Source organism: Ovis canadensis, chromosome 7 (assembly GCF_042477335.2).
Source record: "Ovis canadensis isolate MfBH-ARS-UI-01 breed Bighorn chromosome 7, ARS-UI_OviCan_v2, whole genome shotgun sequence".
Classification (NCBI taxonomy): Eukaryota; Metazoa; Chordata; class Mammalia; order Artiodactyla; family Bovidae; genus Ovis; species Ovis canadensis.
Window position 1 is genome coordinate 94,604,124 of NC_091251.1, and position 16,212 is coordinate 94,620,335.

General features: G+C 48.2%; 1 protein-coding gene across 4 annotated transcripts in view; it reads right to left on the reverse strand.

Moving 5' to 3' along the window:
• The window catches only part of DPF3 (double PHD fingers 3), a 277,364-nt gene that overhangs the window by 98,872 nt on the left and 162,280 nt on the right, over positions 1 to 16,212 (reverse strand). For all 4 annotated transcript variants that reach the window (XR_011258342.1, XR_011258341.1, XM_069596945.1 and 1 more), the window contains exons 5-6: positions 15,847 to 15,942; positions 6,128 to 6,206 (exon numbers count right to left, since the gene is read on the reverse strand). Coding sequence is in view for 2 of the 4 variants with exons in the window: in XM_069596945.1 (XP_069453046.1) it covers positions 6,128 to 6,206; positions 15,847 to 15,942 (175 nt within the window). In the remaining 2 variants the exon portion in view is untranslated. The remainder of the gene's footprint in view (positions 1 to 6,127; positions 6,207 to 15,846; positions 15,943 to 16,212) is intronic.

Consider the following 16,212-nt stretch of genomic DNA (forward strand, 5'->3'; position numbering starts at 1 on the left):
TGATATTTCTCCTGGCAATCTTGATTCCAGCTTGTGCTACATCCAGCCCAGTGTTTCTCATGATGTACTCTGCATATAAGTTAAATAAACAGGGTGACAATATACAGCCTTGACATACTCCTTTCCCAGTTTGGAACCAGTCCATTGTTTCATGTCTGATTGTAACTGTTGCTTCTTGTCCTACATACAGGTTTCTCAGGAGAGAGGTATAGTGGTCTGGTATTCCCACCTCTTTAAGAATTTTCCACAGTTTGCCATGATCCACACAGAACCAAATTCTCTATCAGTGTGGAGGAGGGCATATTAGCCAGCAGTCTGTGTGAAGATGTCTTGGGGTGTGTCTGTTCTGGAGCTGAAGAAACAGGATTCATCATTAGCATTAACTAGGTTTAGCATTAACTAGCTGTGTGACCTTGGATAAGTCCCCTCACCTCTCTGAGCCTGTTTCTTTTCGGTAAAGTGAGCTCAATTGTCCCTGCCTCTCAAGGTTTGCACTGGGATTTATAGAAGCAATGTATATAAAATGCTTAGCATCGTGCTCTGCACACATAAGCACCCATTAGCAGACGCTATCACCATAATCAGAAAAGGCTGGGAGCAAAAGACAAGTGCTGGCGAGAGTGTGGGGAAGTCGGAGCCCTTGTGCACTATTGGTGGGAATGCCAAACAGTACAGCTGCTGTGGAAAACAGTACAGAGTTTCCTTAAAAAATTAAAAGGAGAATTGCCATTTGATCCAGCTGTCCCACATCTGGGTATTTATCCAAAAGAGTTGAAATCAGTATCTCAAAGAGATATCAGCACTCTTAGGTTTGCAGCATTTTTCTCAACAGCCAGTATGTGGAAACAACCTAAATGTCCATCAGTGAATGAATGGATACAGAAACGTGGCACACACACAATGGAACACTGCTGCTGCTGCTGAGTCGCTTCAGTCGTGGCCGACTCTGTGCGACCCCATAGACGGCAGCCCACCGGGCTCTGCCGTCCCTGGGATTCTCCAGGCAAGAACACTGGAGTGGGTTGCCATTTCCTTCTCCAATGCATGAAAGTGAAAAGTGAAAGTGAAGTCGCTCAGTCGTACCCGACTCCTAGCGACCCCAGGGACTGCAGCCCACCAGGCTCCTTCGTCCATGGGATTTTCCAGGCAAGAGTGCTGGAGTGGGGTGCCATTGCCTTCTCCGAATGGAGAAGGAACACTAGTCATCCTTTAAAAGGAGTATTGCGTTATTCAATGTACAATAACATAGATGAATCTTAAGAACACTGTGCTAAACAAAGTAAGCCAGTTCTAGAGAGACAAATGGGCTTCCCCGGTGGCTCAGATGATAAAGAATCTGCCCACAATGTGGGAGACCTGGGTTCCATCCCTGGGTCGAGAAGATCCCCTGGAGGAGGGCATGGCAACCCACTCCAGTATTCTTGCCTGGAGAATCCCCACGGACAGAGGAGCCTGGCGGGCTACAGTCCATAGGGTCACAAAGAGTCGGACACGACTGAGCGATTAAGCACAGCACCACACAGAAAGACAGGTATGGCATGAGTTATCTGAAGCAGTCAAATCCATAGCATCAAAGACTGGAATGGTAGTGCCAGGGGCTGGTGGGGAATGGGTGATAGGAAATAGATAATTAACGAGCATAAAGTTTCCATCAAGCAAGAAGAGCAAGCTCTAAAGACCTGCTGTACAACGATGTGCCCCTATTCAACAGCATATAATGTTCACTTAAAAATTTAAGAGGATAGGTCTCAGGCTAAGTGTTTTTCCTACAATGTAATTAAATTTAAATTAACTTTTTCTTTAATGTCTTTAAAAATAGAGAAAGAAAATAATAACTTCACAAATCACTTCTATTGTGCCCCGCAGAAGGGCAAATGGGTGCACTGTTCCTCCCTAACTGACTGGAACGTAGAGACAAATATTTTCCCTCTTCCTAAAAATCATCCCATCACCACCATCCTCTTTCCCATGATGCTCCTTGAACATGTGAAAGCGAAAGTCGCTCGGTTGTGTTTGACAATTTGTGACCCATGGACTATACAGTCCATGGAATTCTCCAGGCCAGAATACTGGAGTGAGTAGCCTTTCCCTTCTCCAGGGGATCTTCCCGACCCAGTATCGAACCAGGGTCTCCTGCATTGCAGGCAGATTCTTTACCAACTGAGCTATCAAGGAAGCCCCAAGAAAGTGGAAAAGTGAGTCTCTCAGCAGGAGTCTGGCATAGTGATGCAAAGAGAAACCCAGAGCTGGGAATAGTTAGGAAGCAAAGTGGCAAACGCCTGAAATGATCTTAAAAATACTCTAGTGGCTCAAACCCAAGGATTTCTCACACAGATCTATCCTCTGTCATCATCCCACCTATAAAAGGGAGTAAATTATATTACTGGGATTTAAAGCTATTGAGTAAATTAAAGTCAACTGCTGGGTTGCTGAATTTTATATTAGACTACTGAGTTTGATAACAATGTTGAAAGAACAGGAAAGATTCTAAAGAGAACAACTAAAACAGAAATGCAAGCCAGTGACACTCTGTCTGGAGAATTCTTGGAGCCGCCAGAACATTCAGATGCAAAAAGCAGGGGAAAAAAAAAGGGCTGATCAGTTACAGGCCAGAAGCCTTCGGATCTGAATGAAGTAGAAGAATCATTCCCAGTATTCCTAAGTATCCCCTGAGAAGCTCTTGAAAGATGCAGGTTTAACAACATCTCAGTCATCTTTGCACAGGTCGTCCAGGCTCACACTCTGACCAACACCTGTCCTACAACGTCTCATGCAGGTATTTACTTGAAGGGATTGAACACTCTCTCCCCTTCAGCAAGAGATTAAAAGGGAAGAAACAGAGCTTTAATCCTGAAGCTGAGTAGACTTTCAGGATAATTAATAGAGATTGGTTACTTTCTGGAAAATGAAGGATTGGGTAAAAAATAAATTATGTTTAGATGATTGACTATTTCCCTGAGATGGAATAAATTCAAGGACTGAGTGAAAGGTAACAAGTAAACTATCTATCACCTGAAGTTAGCAGGTAAGATAATATTTCAACCACTCATCTTGAAAGGGAACCTTGGACCAAGAACAGAGCAGGATGACTGTATAGGAATAGATACCTGGAAGGGTTAAATACAATCATACCTGAAAAAATAGCTACAACTACTCCACAGAAACCTGAGAAGAGGTGGTGGGGTTCAAGGTGGCCTAATATTTTCATAAATAACTCAAAATATGCAGTGGGGATTATGCAAATCAAACCACACACAATACAAAAATGGCAGGGATTTCAAATCTGTGAAGAATGAAATTTAACTACTGGGCACTGTCTTTAAATTTGCCTTTATTGAATCTTGTATATTGAAGTCACATATTATTGTATCTCTTTATGGAAACTCAATAGGGCCGAATGCAGAGTGATTTATGGAAGAAGGAATAATCAAATGCATAAGTAGAAAAGAGCACACACCTGGAGAGGCATTAGCCCCGGGGGTCAGGACAGGCACCAAGTGGGAAGTGGTTGAGACGGTGCACAGTGCGAGAGGGTGGCCAATTACTTTTGCTCTCTACAGATGCAGGTGGTGGTAAGAGGCAATGCGTAAAATAAACAAGGAAATGTGTCTGTTACTCTGAACCATTTGGCCTTGGTACTACTTTCAATGAGAGTGCTGAGTTTAAATTAAACCTGGAAGGGGATTCAGAGCAGGCCAGCACAGAAATTATGCGATGCATTCCTAGGTAAACCAAGAATACAAGGAGATGTTAAGAGGGCCTCCAGCACAGATGAAATGCTGAATGTTGCCTATTGGTTGGGAAAAGATGCACAAAACTAAGCTGGCCTGTAGGAAAGAAAAATTTCAGCTCCTATTAAGGGAAAAAAACAATCATTCAAAGCACAGTTGGAATCATGGAAGAAAGGGCAGCTTATGGTAACACCATCCCTGGGGACATTCGAGGAGTTGACCAGACACCTCTCTACTTAGGATGCATTAGAGATTATTAAAAGCATTCCCTGCTCAGATCAGGGGTGGGAGGTGGGCCTTGCGACCTCTCCAAAGGTCATTCCTATCCCAAAGGATCACATGTCTGAAGGGCACCAGATAAAAATAAAGTCTATTAATCACTGAGCTGCCACAGTTTCTTAAGAGAGCCAGACTAGAGAAGGGCATTCCACGGCGGACCTTGTTCCATCGAGGGAGGAAAAGGGAGGCCTGTGTAGGCAGAACCAACTGCAGAGACTTCCGGAAAGCCTGTAATCAGGCCTCCCAAGCAACACAGGGAACACAGGAGGAGGAAGAGACCCCCCAGGGAGGGGAAGGGGAAACCGCAAATGGCAATGAGAGCCCCTAAACAAAGCCACAGGAGCTGGGGGAGAGGGTGTGAGCCAGGCCAGGTGGGGACACCCACAAAGGGCACGTCCTGGATTTAACGCTAAGGAGGCAGACCTCGGAGACAAAGGAGCAAAGACAGGAGCCGAGGGGAGGATGGAAAGGGGTGCATGGGTGTGTCTGGGATTATTATGGGCTGGGGACATGATGAGAGCTGGAGAGACAGAGCAAAATGTAATCCCACTGTCTGTGGAGGCAGAAAACCACCTAAGAAAATGCAGGCTTTTAAAAGAGGAATGGAGCTGCAATGCCCCAGTTCCTAAGCAGCTCTTGGCATTCCTGATAGCGGGGCTGCTCCAGCCAGACACAGCAGGAAAGCCTGCTGCTGGGGTGTCTGAAGCACCCTTCCCAGCCCTGAACCAGTCTCCGGAGGGGCTAGCATGCTTGGGTTTTATATGTCAGAACAAAACTGAACGCCTTCCAGGAAGCAAGACCCAGGAGAAAGCAGGCACCTCCCGGCACTGCCAAGAGACATCAGACCCCCATGCCCTGCTCCCTCCTCATCCTGAACCTGGGTCATGTGGGGATGGAGACAGTGTTACCTGCAGGACTTGCCTCAGGACTGTCATCTGCATGGTGTACTAAACAGTCAAATGGGGGTCATGGAGTTTGAGTTCTTCTAGCAAAATGTTCTCCAAACAGCTGTCATCCCACCAGGCACAGAACAACTTGTGGAAATCGAAAGAGGCCAGCCAAGAGGGAGGAAACGCGCAGCACCGCCCCCTCCACCCCCACCCCCACCACCACGCACTGCCTGTGCCTCCGGCCTGTCTCCCTTGGAGGGAGGGGGGGAGGCGGTTCCTGCAAATACCAGTAGGGTGGGCGGGGCACCCGAGGGACCACCGTGCCCAGCCCAGCCTCAGTGGTCCCACCGCAGCCCCTTCTGGCCCATGGCAGAGCTCTGTGTCCTCAGAGAGAAGGCAGGAAGGGAAGATGGTCAGGGAGGGCGGTTTCGAGGGCCGCCCCTGCCATGGAGCGAGCAGATGGCGCCCGATCTGGTGAGGAGATAACTAGGGCAAGGATCTAAACCCACCGCCCAGTGCTCTGGTGGGTGAGAAAGACAAAGCTCTCTCAGGCTGACGGCAGTCCCTCCAAAAGCTGCAGGTCTCCAAGGTCCACCTGCTGCCACTGTTCCCACGGCTCTGCCTGCCTCAGTCCCTCCCCAGCTCTGTCTGCAGACCCTAAACCCTGGACCTGGGGAGTCACTTGTCCAAAGATGTTCCTGAAGCCAGTGAGAAAGGCTGGAGATGGATAGCAGGCCATTTATTAAACTAAGTCATCGTCAGAGAAAGATTCATAACCTGCCTTACCTAGGACAGGAGAGAGAGAAAAAAAGAAGAGAAAGGAAATTAAAGGGAAACAAATGAAAAGGCGCCAGAGCCAAGCACCTCTGTTGGAGGATTTTGAGTTATGTTTTTGTTTGTAATTCTCTGAAACAGAAAAAGAAATAGAGGATAAGCCTTACAGCGACAGAGAGAATGAAAGAGAGGGAGCCAGAGGAAAGCCACAAAGGAGGTCACTTCAGGGAAAGGAGCACAGGGCAGGGAGGCCTCCCAGGCCGGCTTCTCCCTCCTGCAGCAACACCAGGCCTGGGGGAGCGGCCAGAGGAGGTCAGGTGTGACTGCAGTGAGGTGGCAGCCAGCAGGCGAGCTGAGGTCCGGGCCTGAGAGGAGGAGCCAGCAAGCTCCGGGCTGGAGCAGCTCAGGGAAGGGTGTGGGCAGCGGCAGGAAGGTGGCATCTGCTGTACTCACTGTCACAGACGTAGGGTTTGTCATGGTCTTCCTGCGAGGCGGCGTCGTGCCTCCTCCTGCCACCTGCGGAGCCACGGGCCTGGGGAGACACGGGAATATCGGGGTGCTTGTTATGCTGACAATCACTGTGGTTCCCCAGCATGTGTTCTCTGAGGCCCTGAGCACTTCACCTGGATTTCCTCATTCAACCTTATACTCCACTCGTACCTATACCAACCCCATTTTATGGGCCAGGAAACTGAGGCCCAGAGAGGCTGGGTAACTTGCCCAGAAGACTCAGCAACTCACTTGTATCACTTCATTAAATCCTCACAACTCCAAAAGGCAGGTGCTATTATCTCCATTTTACAGAGGAGAAGACCGAGGCAACAGAGAGGTGAAGTAGCTCAACCCAAGGTCACTTGGTCACTAAGTGCTGAGCCAGGATGTAAACTCAAGGCAGTCTGACTCCAAAGCCTTGAGCAGTCAGAATTCCCATCCTCTACTGTTGCCCCAGGACCTCTTCCTCCAACTCCTTAGCCCCCAGGTTTGCTGACACTGCAGGTAGATGCCAAACCCACTCCCCTCGGCAGCAAAGATGGTGGGAAAACGAGAGCACGTACCATGAGCGTGCAGCTATCACCCCAGACTCCTGTGTTCACACCCCCTCCAGCTCAAGTCTCTCAAGAGCGAGCCAGGTCCGGAATTGGGGCAGGAGCCCGGGCCCATGGGACACTCCCCTCCCCACTTGCTCAGCCTACCCCATGGGGTGGGCGTCTGCTGAGGCCTCCCTGTGTGGTCTGCCTCCGGTCCCCAGCCAGTGGCCAAGACCTTGACACCTCAAAGTCTCCTGAGGCTGGACTCTTGACACCCCCATCATGTGTGCATCTCCCAGCATCATCTGGGGGTTGTGGGGGGTGGCATGGAGGGGTAGGCTCCACCTCCAAGGATTGACAAGAACAGCCAGAGAAGGAGCTGGCAGCTCAGCAGCCCTGGGACAGTGGCTACAAGAACATGGCAGGGTTTATTTTTAGACCTTTGTGAGTCCTACAGCGGTCACGTGGGTAGCACCCTAGCCTCCTCTGGGTCATTCTCTCGTAATAAGTAGCACTAAACTCCCAAGCAGGGAAAGGGCCTGCTGGGGTCTTTGGGAACAGAGAAAGGAAGGCGCAGTAGATGAGAAATAAAACATGGCAGCACCTGGTGTGCAGGGCAAACGGGACCTGGCCTGGAAAAGTGGTCCCGGGGGGGGGAGCTTCACAGTCAAAAGGCCTGAGGTGCTCTCTCTCTCTCTCTCTCTCTCTCTCTCTCTCACACACACACACACACACACACACACACACACACACACACACATTTTCCCTGGGGACATCATAGTGGAAGGGCCTGTACCCCAGTGGTGTGATGAACACCCTCTCCCCAAACGCACCCTCTCCCCAAACACAAGCAGTTCACAATCAACAACCACCTGCCAAGCTACGGCGGCCACCGCCTCCTTGGTTGACTCTCTCCAAAACAAATTACAAAATTCCCCCTCCCTCCTCCCCTCCCCTCCAGGGAGCTTTCCCGCCTGGCCTCCCCACCAACCCCTCCTTCCACCACCCCCATCCCTGCACACTCCCCCCTCATCCCTGCACATCCCGCCAGCTAGCAGCCCCCTCCCCTCGCCCTCATTACGCAGAGTTGACCCCAAGAGGGAGCAGCCACCCCCTCCCCAGGCACTGACAAGGCCTCCCTCCCTGCCCACGTTGAGGGTGGTCACCCTCAGCTGCCCGCGCCCCCCCCAACAACGTCCCCTCAGAGAAGCCGGGGACAGCTTGACGTGTGCAGCCCGCAGCCCTGTCACAGCCGCCTCGGAGCAGGTGAAAGCAAGTCAAGCAGAATGACAGAGGCAAAGGCAGACTAGGGGAGGGGGCTCGGGAGACTAAAAATACTTCCCACCCGCCAGGGAGGAGAGAAGGGGAGCCAGAACTGGGAGCAGCCCGAGGGGGAGGGGCCCCCCGTCGAGAGCCAGGGCTTGATAACGCTCCCACTGTCTCCTTGCACCTCAGTTTCCTCAACTGCAGACAGGGATCGTGGCTCCAGGGCATCGGGACACAGGCCAGGGATGCCTCCGGTGGCTGGTATGTATATATGTGAAAGTCGCTCAGTTGTGTCCGACTCTTTGCCCCATGGACTATAGAGTCCCTGGAATTCTCCAGGCCAGAAGGCTGGAGTGGGTAGCCTTTCCCTTCTCCAGGGGATCTTCCAACCCAGGGATCGAACCCAAGTCTCTCGCATTGCAGGCAGATTCTCTACCAACTGAGCTATCAGAGAAGCACTCTTCCAGTCTCCTGCAACATATCGAGCCTGGAAACTCAGAACCTACTTGTCTTGCTCACATGTCACCTCCTCAGAGAAGCACTCCTGACCAATGTATGTTCACTCATGCCTTCCATCCTGCTTCATGTCACAGCACTTGGCATTATCTGGCATTATACTGGGCTTCCCTGGTGGCTCAGATGGTAAAGAATCCAGCTGCAACACAGGAGACCCCGGTTCGATTCCTGTGTTGGAAAAATTTGCTGAAGAAGGGATAGGCTACCCACTCCAGTATTCTTGGGCTTCCCTGGTGGCTCAGCTGGTAATGAATTCACCTGCAATGTGGGAGACCTGGGTTCATTCCCTGAGTTGGGAAGATCCCCTGGAGAAGGGAACAGCTACCCACTCCAGTATTCTGGCCTGGAGAATTCCACGGACTACATAGTCCATGGGGTCACAAAGAGTTGGACATGACTGAGCGACTTTCACTTTCACTTCGCTTTTCACCAGTATTCTTGTCTGGAAAATTGCATGAAAAGAGAACCCTGGCAGGTTACAGTCCAAGGGTTCACAAAGAGTAGGACATGACTGAGCAACTAAGCACGCACGCACAATGTTATACTATATATTTGTATATAGTATATTTGTATATTTGTACTTGCTGGTTTTCTGTTTCTCCCACATAATTGTGGGAAATGCATCTATTTGGGCCACCGTTATACTTGGAACCTGGCACAGGGCCCACTACCTAAACAGCGCTTAATAAATGTTCACTGAATAAATGAATTGGTCCACCAGCCAGTCAGTAACTTAATTGTCTTTGGTTCTTCTCCTTTATTCTCTGTATCCACCTGGTATTGTCTTCCTTCAAAGGACATTTTAGGCTTTGCATTTCCCTTTTACTCCATATCTTAATCCAGTGGCATCAATTAACCCTTGAGCTGCTCAAAGAACTCACCAGCTAGGGTTCTACCTCTGTTGCCCTACCCAATGCATCCTGCATGATACTCAGACTCATGAGACAAAAGGAGAGAAGGACAGGAGCCCATGGTCATCCATTCAATCACATACTCAGTCCCAGCCATCCGAAGCCTACTGATTTATCCAGTGATATCCTAATACCAACCCTACCATGATCACCTCATGCTCATGCTACATCCCAGTCTTTGTTTTGATTGATCCCTGTCATGAATCAGCCTCTACTCTGCCCAGCCATATCTGGTCCATGCTTTAGCCTTGTCAGCATCCCACTCCTCCAAGAATCTTCCCCTTGCCACACTACGGAGGAAAGCATCAGTTTCAAAGTCAGACGGACATATCTTTAAACACTAGCATGTGTTTTTGGACAAGTTACTTGTCTGAGTGTCAGTTTTCCCAGCTGTAAAATGGGCAGAGCAACATCTTTATTGCAGAGTTGTTGTAGAGCTCATAAGGGGGTGTGAAACCACAGGGGACAATACTAGGCCTACAGGAAGTACTCAGTAAATTATTTCCCATCCTTACCCAGTTGATTTCTCTTTCCTCTGAACTCTTACTGCATTTGGTAAGTTCACAGTCAGAAGCCTGCTGCTTTCTAATTGTATCATGACTATTAGCATTTCTCCTCAATTTAATTTCAAGGTCCTGGAGAGCAAAGATGACAGTCCATATTTTATTATAACCCCTGACACTTAGTACTATGCAGGGCACACAGCAACCAAAGTTCTTTCTTATATACTACCTCGGTTAAGTCCTACAATACCATCTGAGTTTAACCGACTAATATCATTCCCATTTGGTACTTGAAGAAACAGGTTCAGAAAAGGCTCATGACTTGCCCATAGTCACAGAGCCCGTGGAAGACAGAGGCCCAGGTTTCCAGAATCTGTTACAGAAGACTTTGAGACTGATGTCCATAAACACCACCCTCTGCCTCTGAGAACTGCCCATCTCACTCCACTCCTCCCCACTCCAGCTCCCATTCACACACTGGTGGGCTATGGCAGCCATGATTGCACCACACGGCCCTGGCCTGCTGGCTACTGTTGATTGGCTGACTCAGAAGTAGACACATAACCCAAGCTGGGCCAATCAGATTCTACCTCCAACAGACTCCAATTTGGAAAATGGTGCCTCTTGTTAGTACAGGTCACTTGAACTAGGGACCCATACGTTCAGGAACTATGGGGCCACATGCAAAGAGAAGCAGAAGAGGCAACCTTGTGAGAGAAGAGTAAAGAAGGAGGAGTAAAGACCAGAAACCGCCTGGGCTCCTTACTTTTTCCCTGTCCTAAATCCCTGCCACTTTCTGGTCCTTCCTGGACCTTCAAAAACTGCTCAAATCTCGGGCAATAGCTCAGCAGCTTTTCAAATATTTCCCATTTTTGCTTAACCCGTTGAGTTTTCTACAACTAAAAGATTCTCAACTAGGATAGCCTCAGTCCCAAGCAGAGAGTTAGTTGCTCTATACCAGTTGTTCTCAAATAGGGGTCCAAGGATCCTTGGGAGTCGCTGAGACCCTTTCAGGGAGTCTCTGATGTCAAAACTATTTTTGTAATAGTACTAAAGTGTTATTTGAAAGTTTTCACTCTCATCCTCCCACAAGTACACAGTGGGAGTTTTCCAGGGGCTACAAAACAATGATGTCATCAGTCTATATGCTTATGTACTCTTAAGTTTAACATTTTTCTGCTTCTGTTTCTAACATGGGACGTATCACTGGTTATAAGCCACCAGAACAACAGCTTCGGGGGCTCTCAGTAATTTTTGAATAAAGAATCTCTGAGACCAAATAAATATTGAAAACTACTGTTCGACACTCTTGCTATTTAAAGTGCAATGCTCAGACCCACAGCACTGACATCATCTGGGATACTGCTAATCCAGCAAGATCTCAGTCGCCACCCACCAGACCTACTGCATCAGAATTTACGCTTGAACAATATCACCAGGTGCTTTATATGCACACTAAAGTTTGAGAAGCACTGGACTACACCATTCTGCACCATAAACACTTACTGATTGATCAACTGATTGATAACACTCACGTGGATGACTCACAGGAATTTCATGAATTTTAAAGAGCTTCGATTGTTGGGCTAAATTTACCATAGACTTACAGTAGGGCTTATTGTTGCATTAAAGCTACCAAAGACTAGGGCCAATTATTCATTGTTGAGCCTAAATTTCTCTCACCTCTCAGGGAATCTCCATTGTCCAAGTCAGAGAGCTATTGCCTTTGCTTGTCCTCTCCTAATATTTCACCTGTATTAAGCACTCAAAATCGGTTGTGAATTACTAATTCAATTTTAATGATGAAGAAACTGAGACCCACACTACTTAGATTATTTGGTCAAAGTCACAGGGGTTACATAATTGACCCAAACTCTAGTAAGTGGTAGAGCTAGGATTTGAACTCAGAGTTCAGACAAGGTAGAGACTGTTCTTGCCATCACTACCTTAGCCCTAACTTCTATGAACACACAGAGCATCTAGGGGTCTTGTTAGAGTGCAGACTCCAATTCAGCCCAACTGGGGTGGAGTCTGGCATCTACATTTCTAAGGAGCTTCTAGGTGACACTGATGCTGAAGCCCAGGGACCACACACTGAGACAGCCTTAGACTGCGTCTCAGTCCTGACAACAGAAACAAGAGTGACTGTCCTCCAAGCGCCAGCAGCAGCTTGAATACATATTAAAGGGTGGCTTCATTGAGGTTGTGCATGAAGCAGTCTCCACTCCTTACTCCAGCACAGGCAGGCTCACCTGTAACTTTTAGGTCCTTCCATGGTTCCCGCCATGGGTGACATGTCCACCATGTTACTGCACAACGTAGAGCCATTTGACTGCCCCTCAGCCAGCATGGATGGGCCCAGAACTAGCCGAGGCCCCATCTAGCTCCCTTGCTGTGTTCAGGCCTTTTCTCAGCTCCCAAAAAGCTCAAATAAGACTTTTTGTTCTTTTCCTATCGTTAAACCATTCATTCAACAAACTGGCCAATGGCCACATGCTGGGCACTGGGCCATGCATGACCCATTGGAAAAGTACAGACCTGTGTTCAAATCCTCACTTCTTCCTTACTGGGTTGGACAACCTTGAACAAGTTCTTAACCTCTCCAGAAGTAATAATATCAACTTATAGGAAAGAAAGAAGCAGTGCTGACCAAGAGAAATACAATGGGGGTCACATGCCCTTTTAAATTTTCCAGTGGCCAAATTTTTGAAAAGAGTGAAAAGAGAAAAAGATGAAATTAATTTTAGTAATATATTTTATTTAACCCAATCCATCCAAAGTATCTTTATTTCAGTATGTAATCAATATAAAATCATTAATGAAATGGTCGCTGTTCTTTTTATACTATGTCTTCAAAATCTATGGCTTCCCTGGTAGTTCAATCGGTGAAGTATCTACCCACAGTGCAGGAGACTCGGGTTTCATCCTTGGTCAGGCAGATCCCCTGGAGAAGGGAAGGGCACCCACTCCAGTATTCTTGCCTAGGAAATCCCATGGATAGAGGAGCCTGGCAGGCTACAGTCCATGGGGTCGCAAGAGTTGGACATGATTGAGCAACTAAACTACCACCTTCGAAATCTGGTGAATATTTTACATCTACAGCATATTTCAATTTGCATGAGCAACATGTCAAGTGTTTGGTAGCCACAAGTGGCCAGTGGACAGTGAAGAAATGCAGAATGCAGCATAAAGGACCTACCATCACTCTCAGTAACATAGTTCTTATTGTGAAGAGCCTCGTCATTGCCTGATGTATAGGAAGTATACAGTCAGTACAGATGACTGTTGCTGCTGCTTCTGATGGTGTTCTTACAGAGAAGACACCCAATTCATATTTGCTGACTGCAAGTTCAATGCCTAGATTTCAGGGAGTAGAGATATTAAAACAACCATTGCCTACCATCTACTAGAGTAAGTTTGGTTTGGGCTAAGAGAAGGGATGGAAACCGGCCTGCAGGCATACAGCAACTGGCGTTCACAAAAGGCCCAGAAAGCCCACATTCTAAAGTTTTCTTTAACAATAGAACCAGATCATTCATTACTTCGTAACCCCCAGTGAAGTCATGGGTCCAGGCAAATTTATCAGTGGGCATTAAGAAGACTAGGTAAAAACATGATGAGGCACTTTTCTAAGGAGAGCTCTGGCTGACAACACCCAAATTCACTGATCAGTTTTACCACCACTGAAGTCAGAACCAGTGGACAGCATACGCCTCCAGATGTGAAGCAATAAGAAACACACAACACACCTAGGAAAGAATCTAGCCCCACCAAAAGGGTATTTACACACACACACACACACGCACACATACACACGAATATCCGCAATCTAATTGTCTCTCATCGAAACGCTAGTTTTCAGGAAATAAAGAGGATCCAGGGACACATTAGACACCACCAGTCTGCCAAATCTAGAATATGAAAAATCTACGAGACCAACCACCCAGGTTCTTCAACAAATAAATGGCATGGAGGGGAAAAAATAGTATGTATATGACAGGGAATAGCAAGGAAGAAGTATGTTATAGAATGCAAAAGACAAGTTTCAAACTGCCAAAGCCATCTTTGAGAAAATCAGGGGGAAATGATCAGGCACTGGATGCCAGAATGGTGGTGGTTTAGTCACTCAGTCGTGTCCGACTCTTGTGATCCCATGGTCTGTAGCCCACCAGGCTCCTTTGTCCATGGAATTCTCCAGGCAAGAATACTGGAGTGGGTAGCCATTCCCTTCTCCAGGGGATCTTCCTGACCCAGGGGTCAAACTCAGGTCTCTTGCATTGCAGAAAGATTCTTTACCGACTGAGCCACCAGGGAAGGTGGAGGATATTAGAATAGTTATTTTTATTAGGTATGATAATGATGCCTGTTAGAGATATACATTAAGATATGGCACAGGTTAAATGAAAAAAAAAAAAAAAACCATCTAGGACTTGCATTGAAATAGCCCACATACAAAAAAAAAAAAAAAACTACACACAAAACAACAAACTCACAAACCAGCCGAAAGTGGGAGATGGTTAAACAAGAATGTCAAAGCATTGATCATGGAGGAAGCTGAGCTGTGGCATCAGCAGGCGGCCCTGTCCAGACTGAGAAATTCCAGCTCCTGTCCAGGTCAGAGCACCATAGCTCAGAGTGGGCACTGCTGGGCCGCCTGCACCAGTCACCTAGGAACCTGCTTACAATACAGCCTTCCAGGCCCGACCCTGAACCTCCTAAATCACAACTTCTGGGAGTGAGTCCTGCAAATTTGCATTTCGATAGGCTCTCGCGGTGATTCTGATGTGTGCTCAGACTCAAGAGCCACGGGGAATAGAGAGCCTTCCTGTAATCACCACTCGACCCAGAGGACATCTAGGACCAGCCTCTCATCTGGGGAGGGAATAAGCATCCGTCCAGAGCCTGAAGGAGCCAGACCGGCCTCAGAGCACTAACTCTCCAAAGGGAAAGCGGCAGCTCATTCCCACAGTGCCCGCTCCACCAGGTTCTTTTCAGATACTCCTGCTGACCCCTGAAGGTGACCACAGACAACCCCTTTGGCCTTGAGCGTGAGGACTCTGGAGGACCACCCCAAACGCCTGAGAGTGCCACTCAGGTTTGGCTCCCTCCCCTCAACGGTCACCCTCATTTTTTATTCCGTCCACCATGGATTTCCCATCTGCTATTCCCCAGGCTTCTGGCCTTTTCTTGCCACATTCCAGGCCCACACACCTCCAAAACTCTTGCCACACCTGCCTGGGAACCATCAGCTATGGCCCTGCCATGCTTTCCCAGTATGCTTCTGCTCTCTGCTTGGTGAAAGGTACGCCAAAGCAGTGCCTGTGAGACTGGGGCAGCCCTAGGGACAGGACACTTTCAGCCTTTTTCTATGACTGAGGAATGGGGCCGGCAGCCACATTCTCCTCATCTTCTACCCTTGTCCAGACCACACATCCCCTCGCTGTGCCCTCTGCCACTTCTCTCCCTCTGCTGCTGCTGCTAAGTCGCTTCAGTTATGTCCAACTCTGTGCGACCCCAGAGACGGCAGCCCACCAGACTCCCCCGTCCCTGGGATTCTCCAGGCAAGAACACTGGAGTGGGTTGCCATTTCCTTCTCCAATGCATGAAAGTGAAAAGTGAAAATGAAGTCACTCAGTCATGTCCGACTCTTAGCGAATCCATGGACTGTAGCCTACCAGGCTCCTCCATCCATGGGATTTTCCAGGCCAGAGTACTGGAGTGGGGTGCCATTGCCTTCTCCATCTCTCCCTCTAGCCAGCTCTAAACTCTGGCAGGTTAACACCTGGGATCAGAGCTCTTCTGGCGGTTTCCTCTCTGGGTGTTCTGTGAGGAAGACCATGGATACACTCTCTATCCAGCTACAGTGGGATTCTGAATCTAAGGTCCAGTTGTCTGGCAGGCCCCCGCCTCCCTGATCTCTTCCCTCCCTCCTGGCATCCCCAGCTTACCCGTCCTCTGGTCCGATTCTTCCGCTTGGGAATATCCTCTTCTAAATCCTCTTCTTCATTTCCTTCTTCTACATTTTCATCATTTTCTAAAACCCTCTGAAATAAGAAGAAAATAGAAGCATTGAGAAATAAAGCACAATGGAGAAAATCCTCAGAGGGTAATGTGGAGGGTGTTGTTTTGTTGTTGTTATTTTTTAGCACAGTGAAGATGCTGCCATGGCTCGGCCTCCAAAATACTGGCCAGGAGTTGGAGCTCCTGGCTGTACCGACTCTCTGTCGCAAGACCCTTCCAGCCAAGTCCTCCCAGAACCACCAACCTTTTCAACACTTTTTGCCCATAAAATGTTTTCTAAAAAGAGAATACTC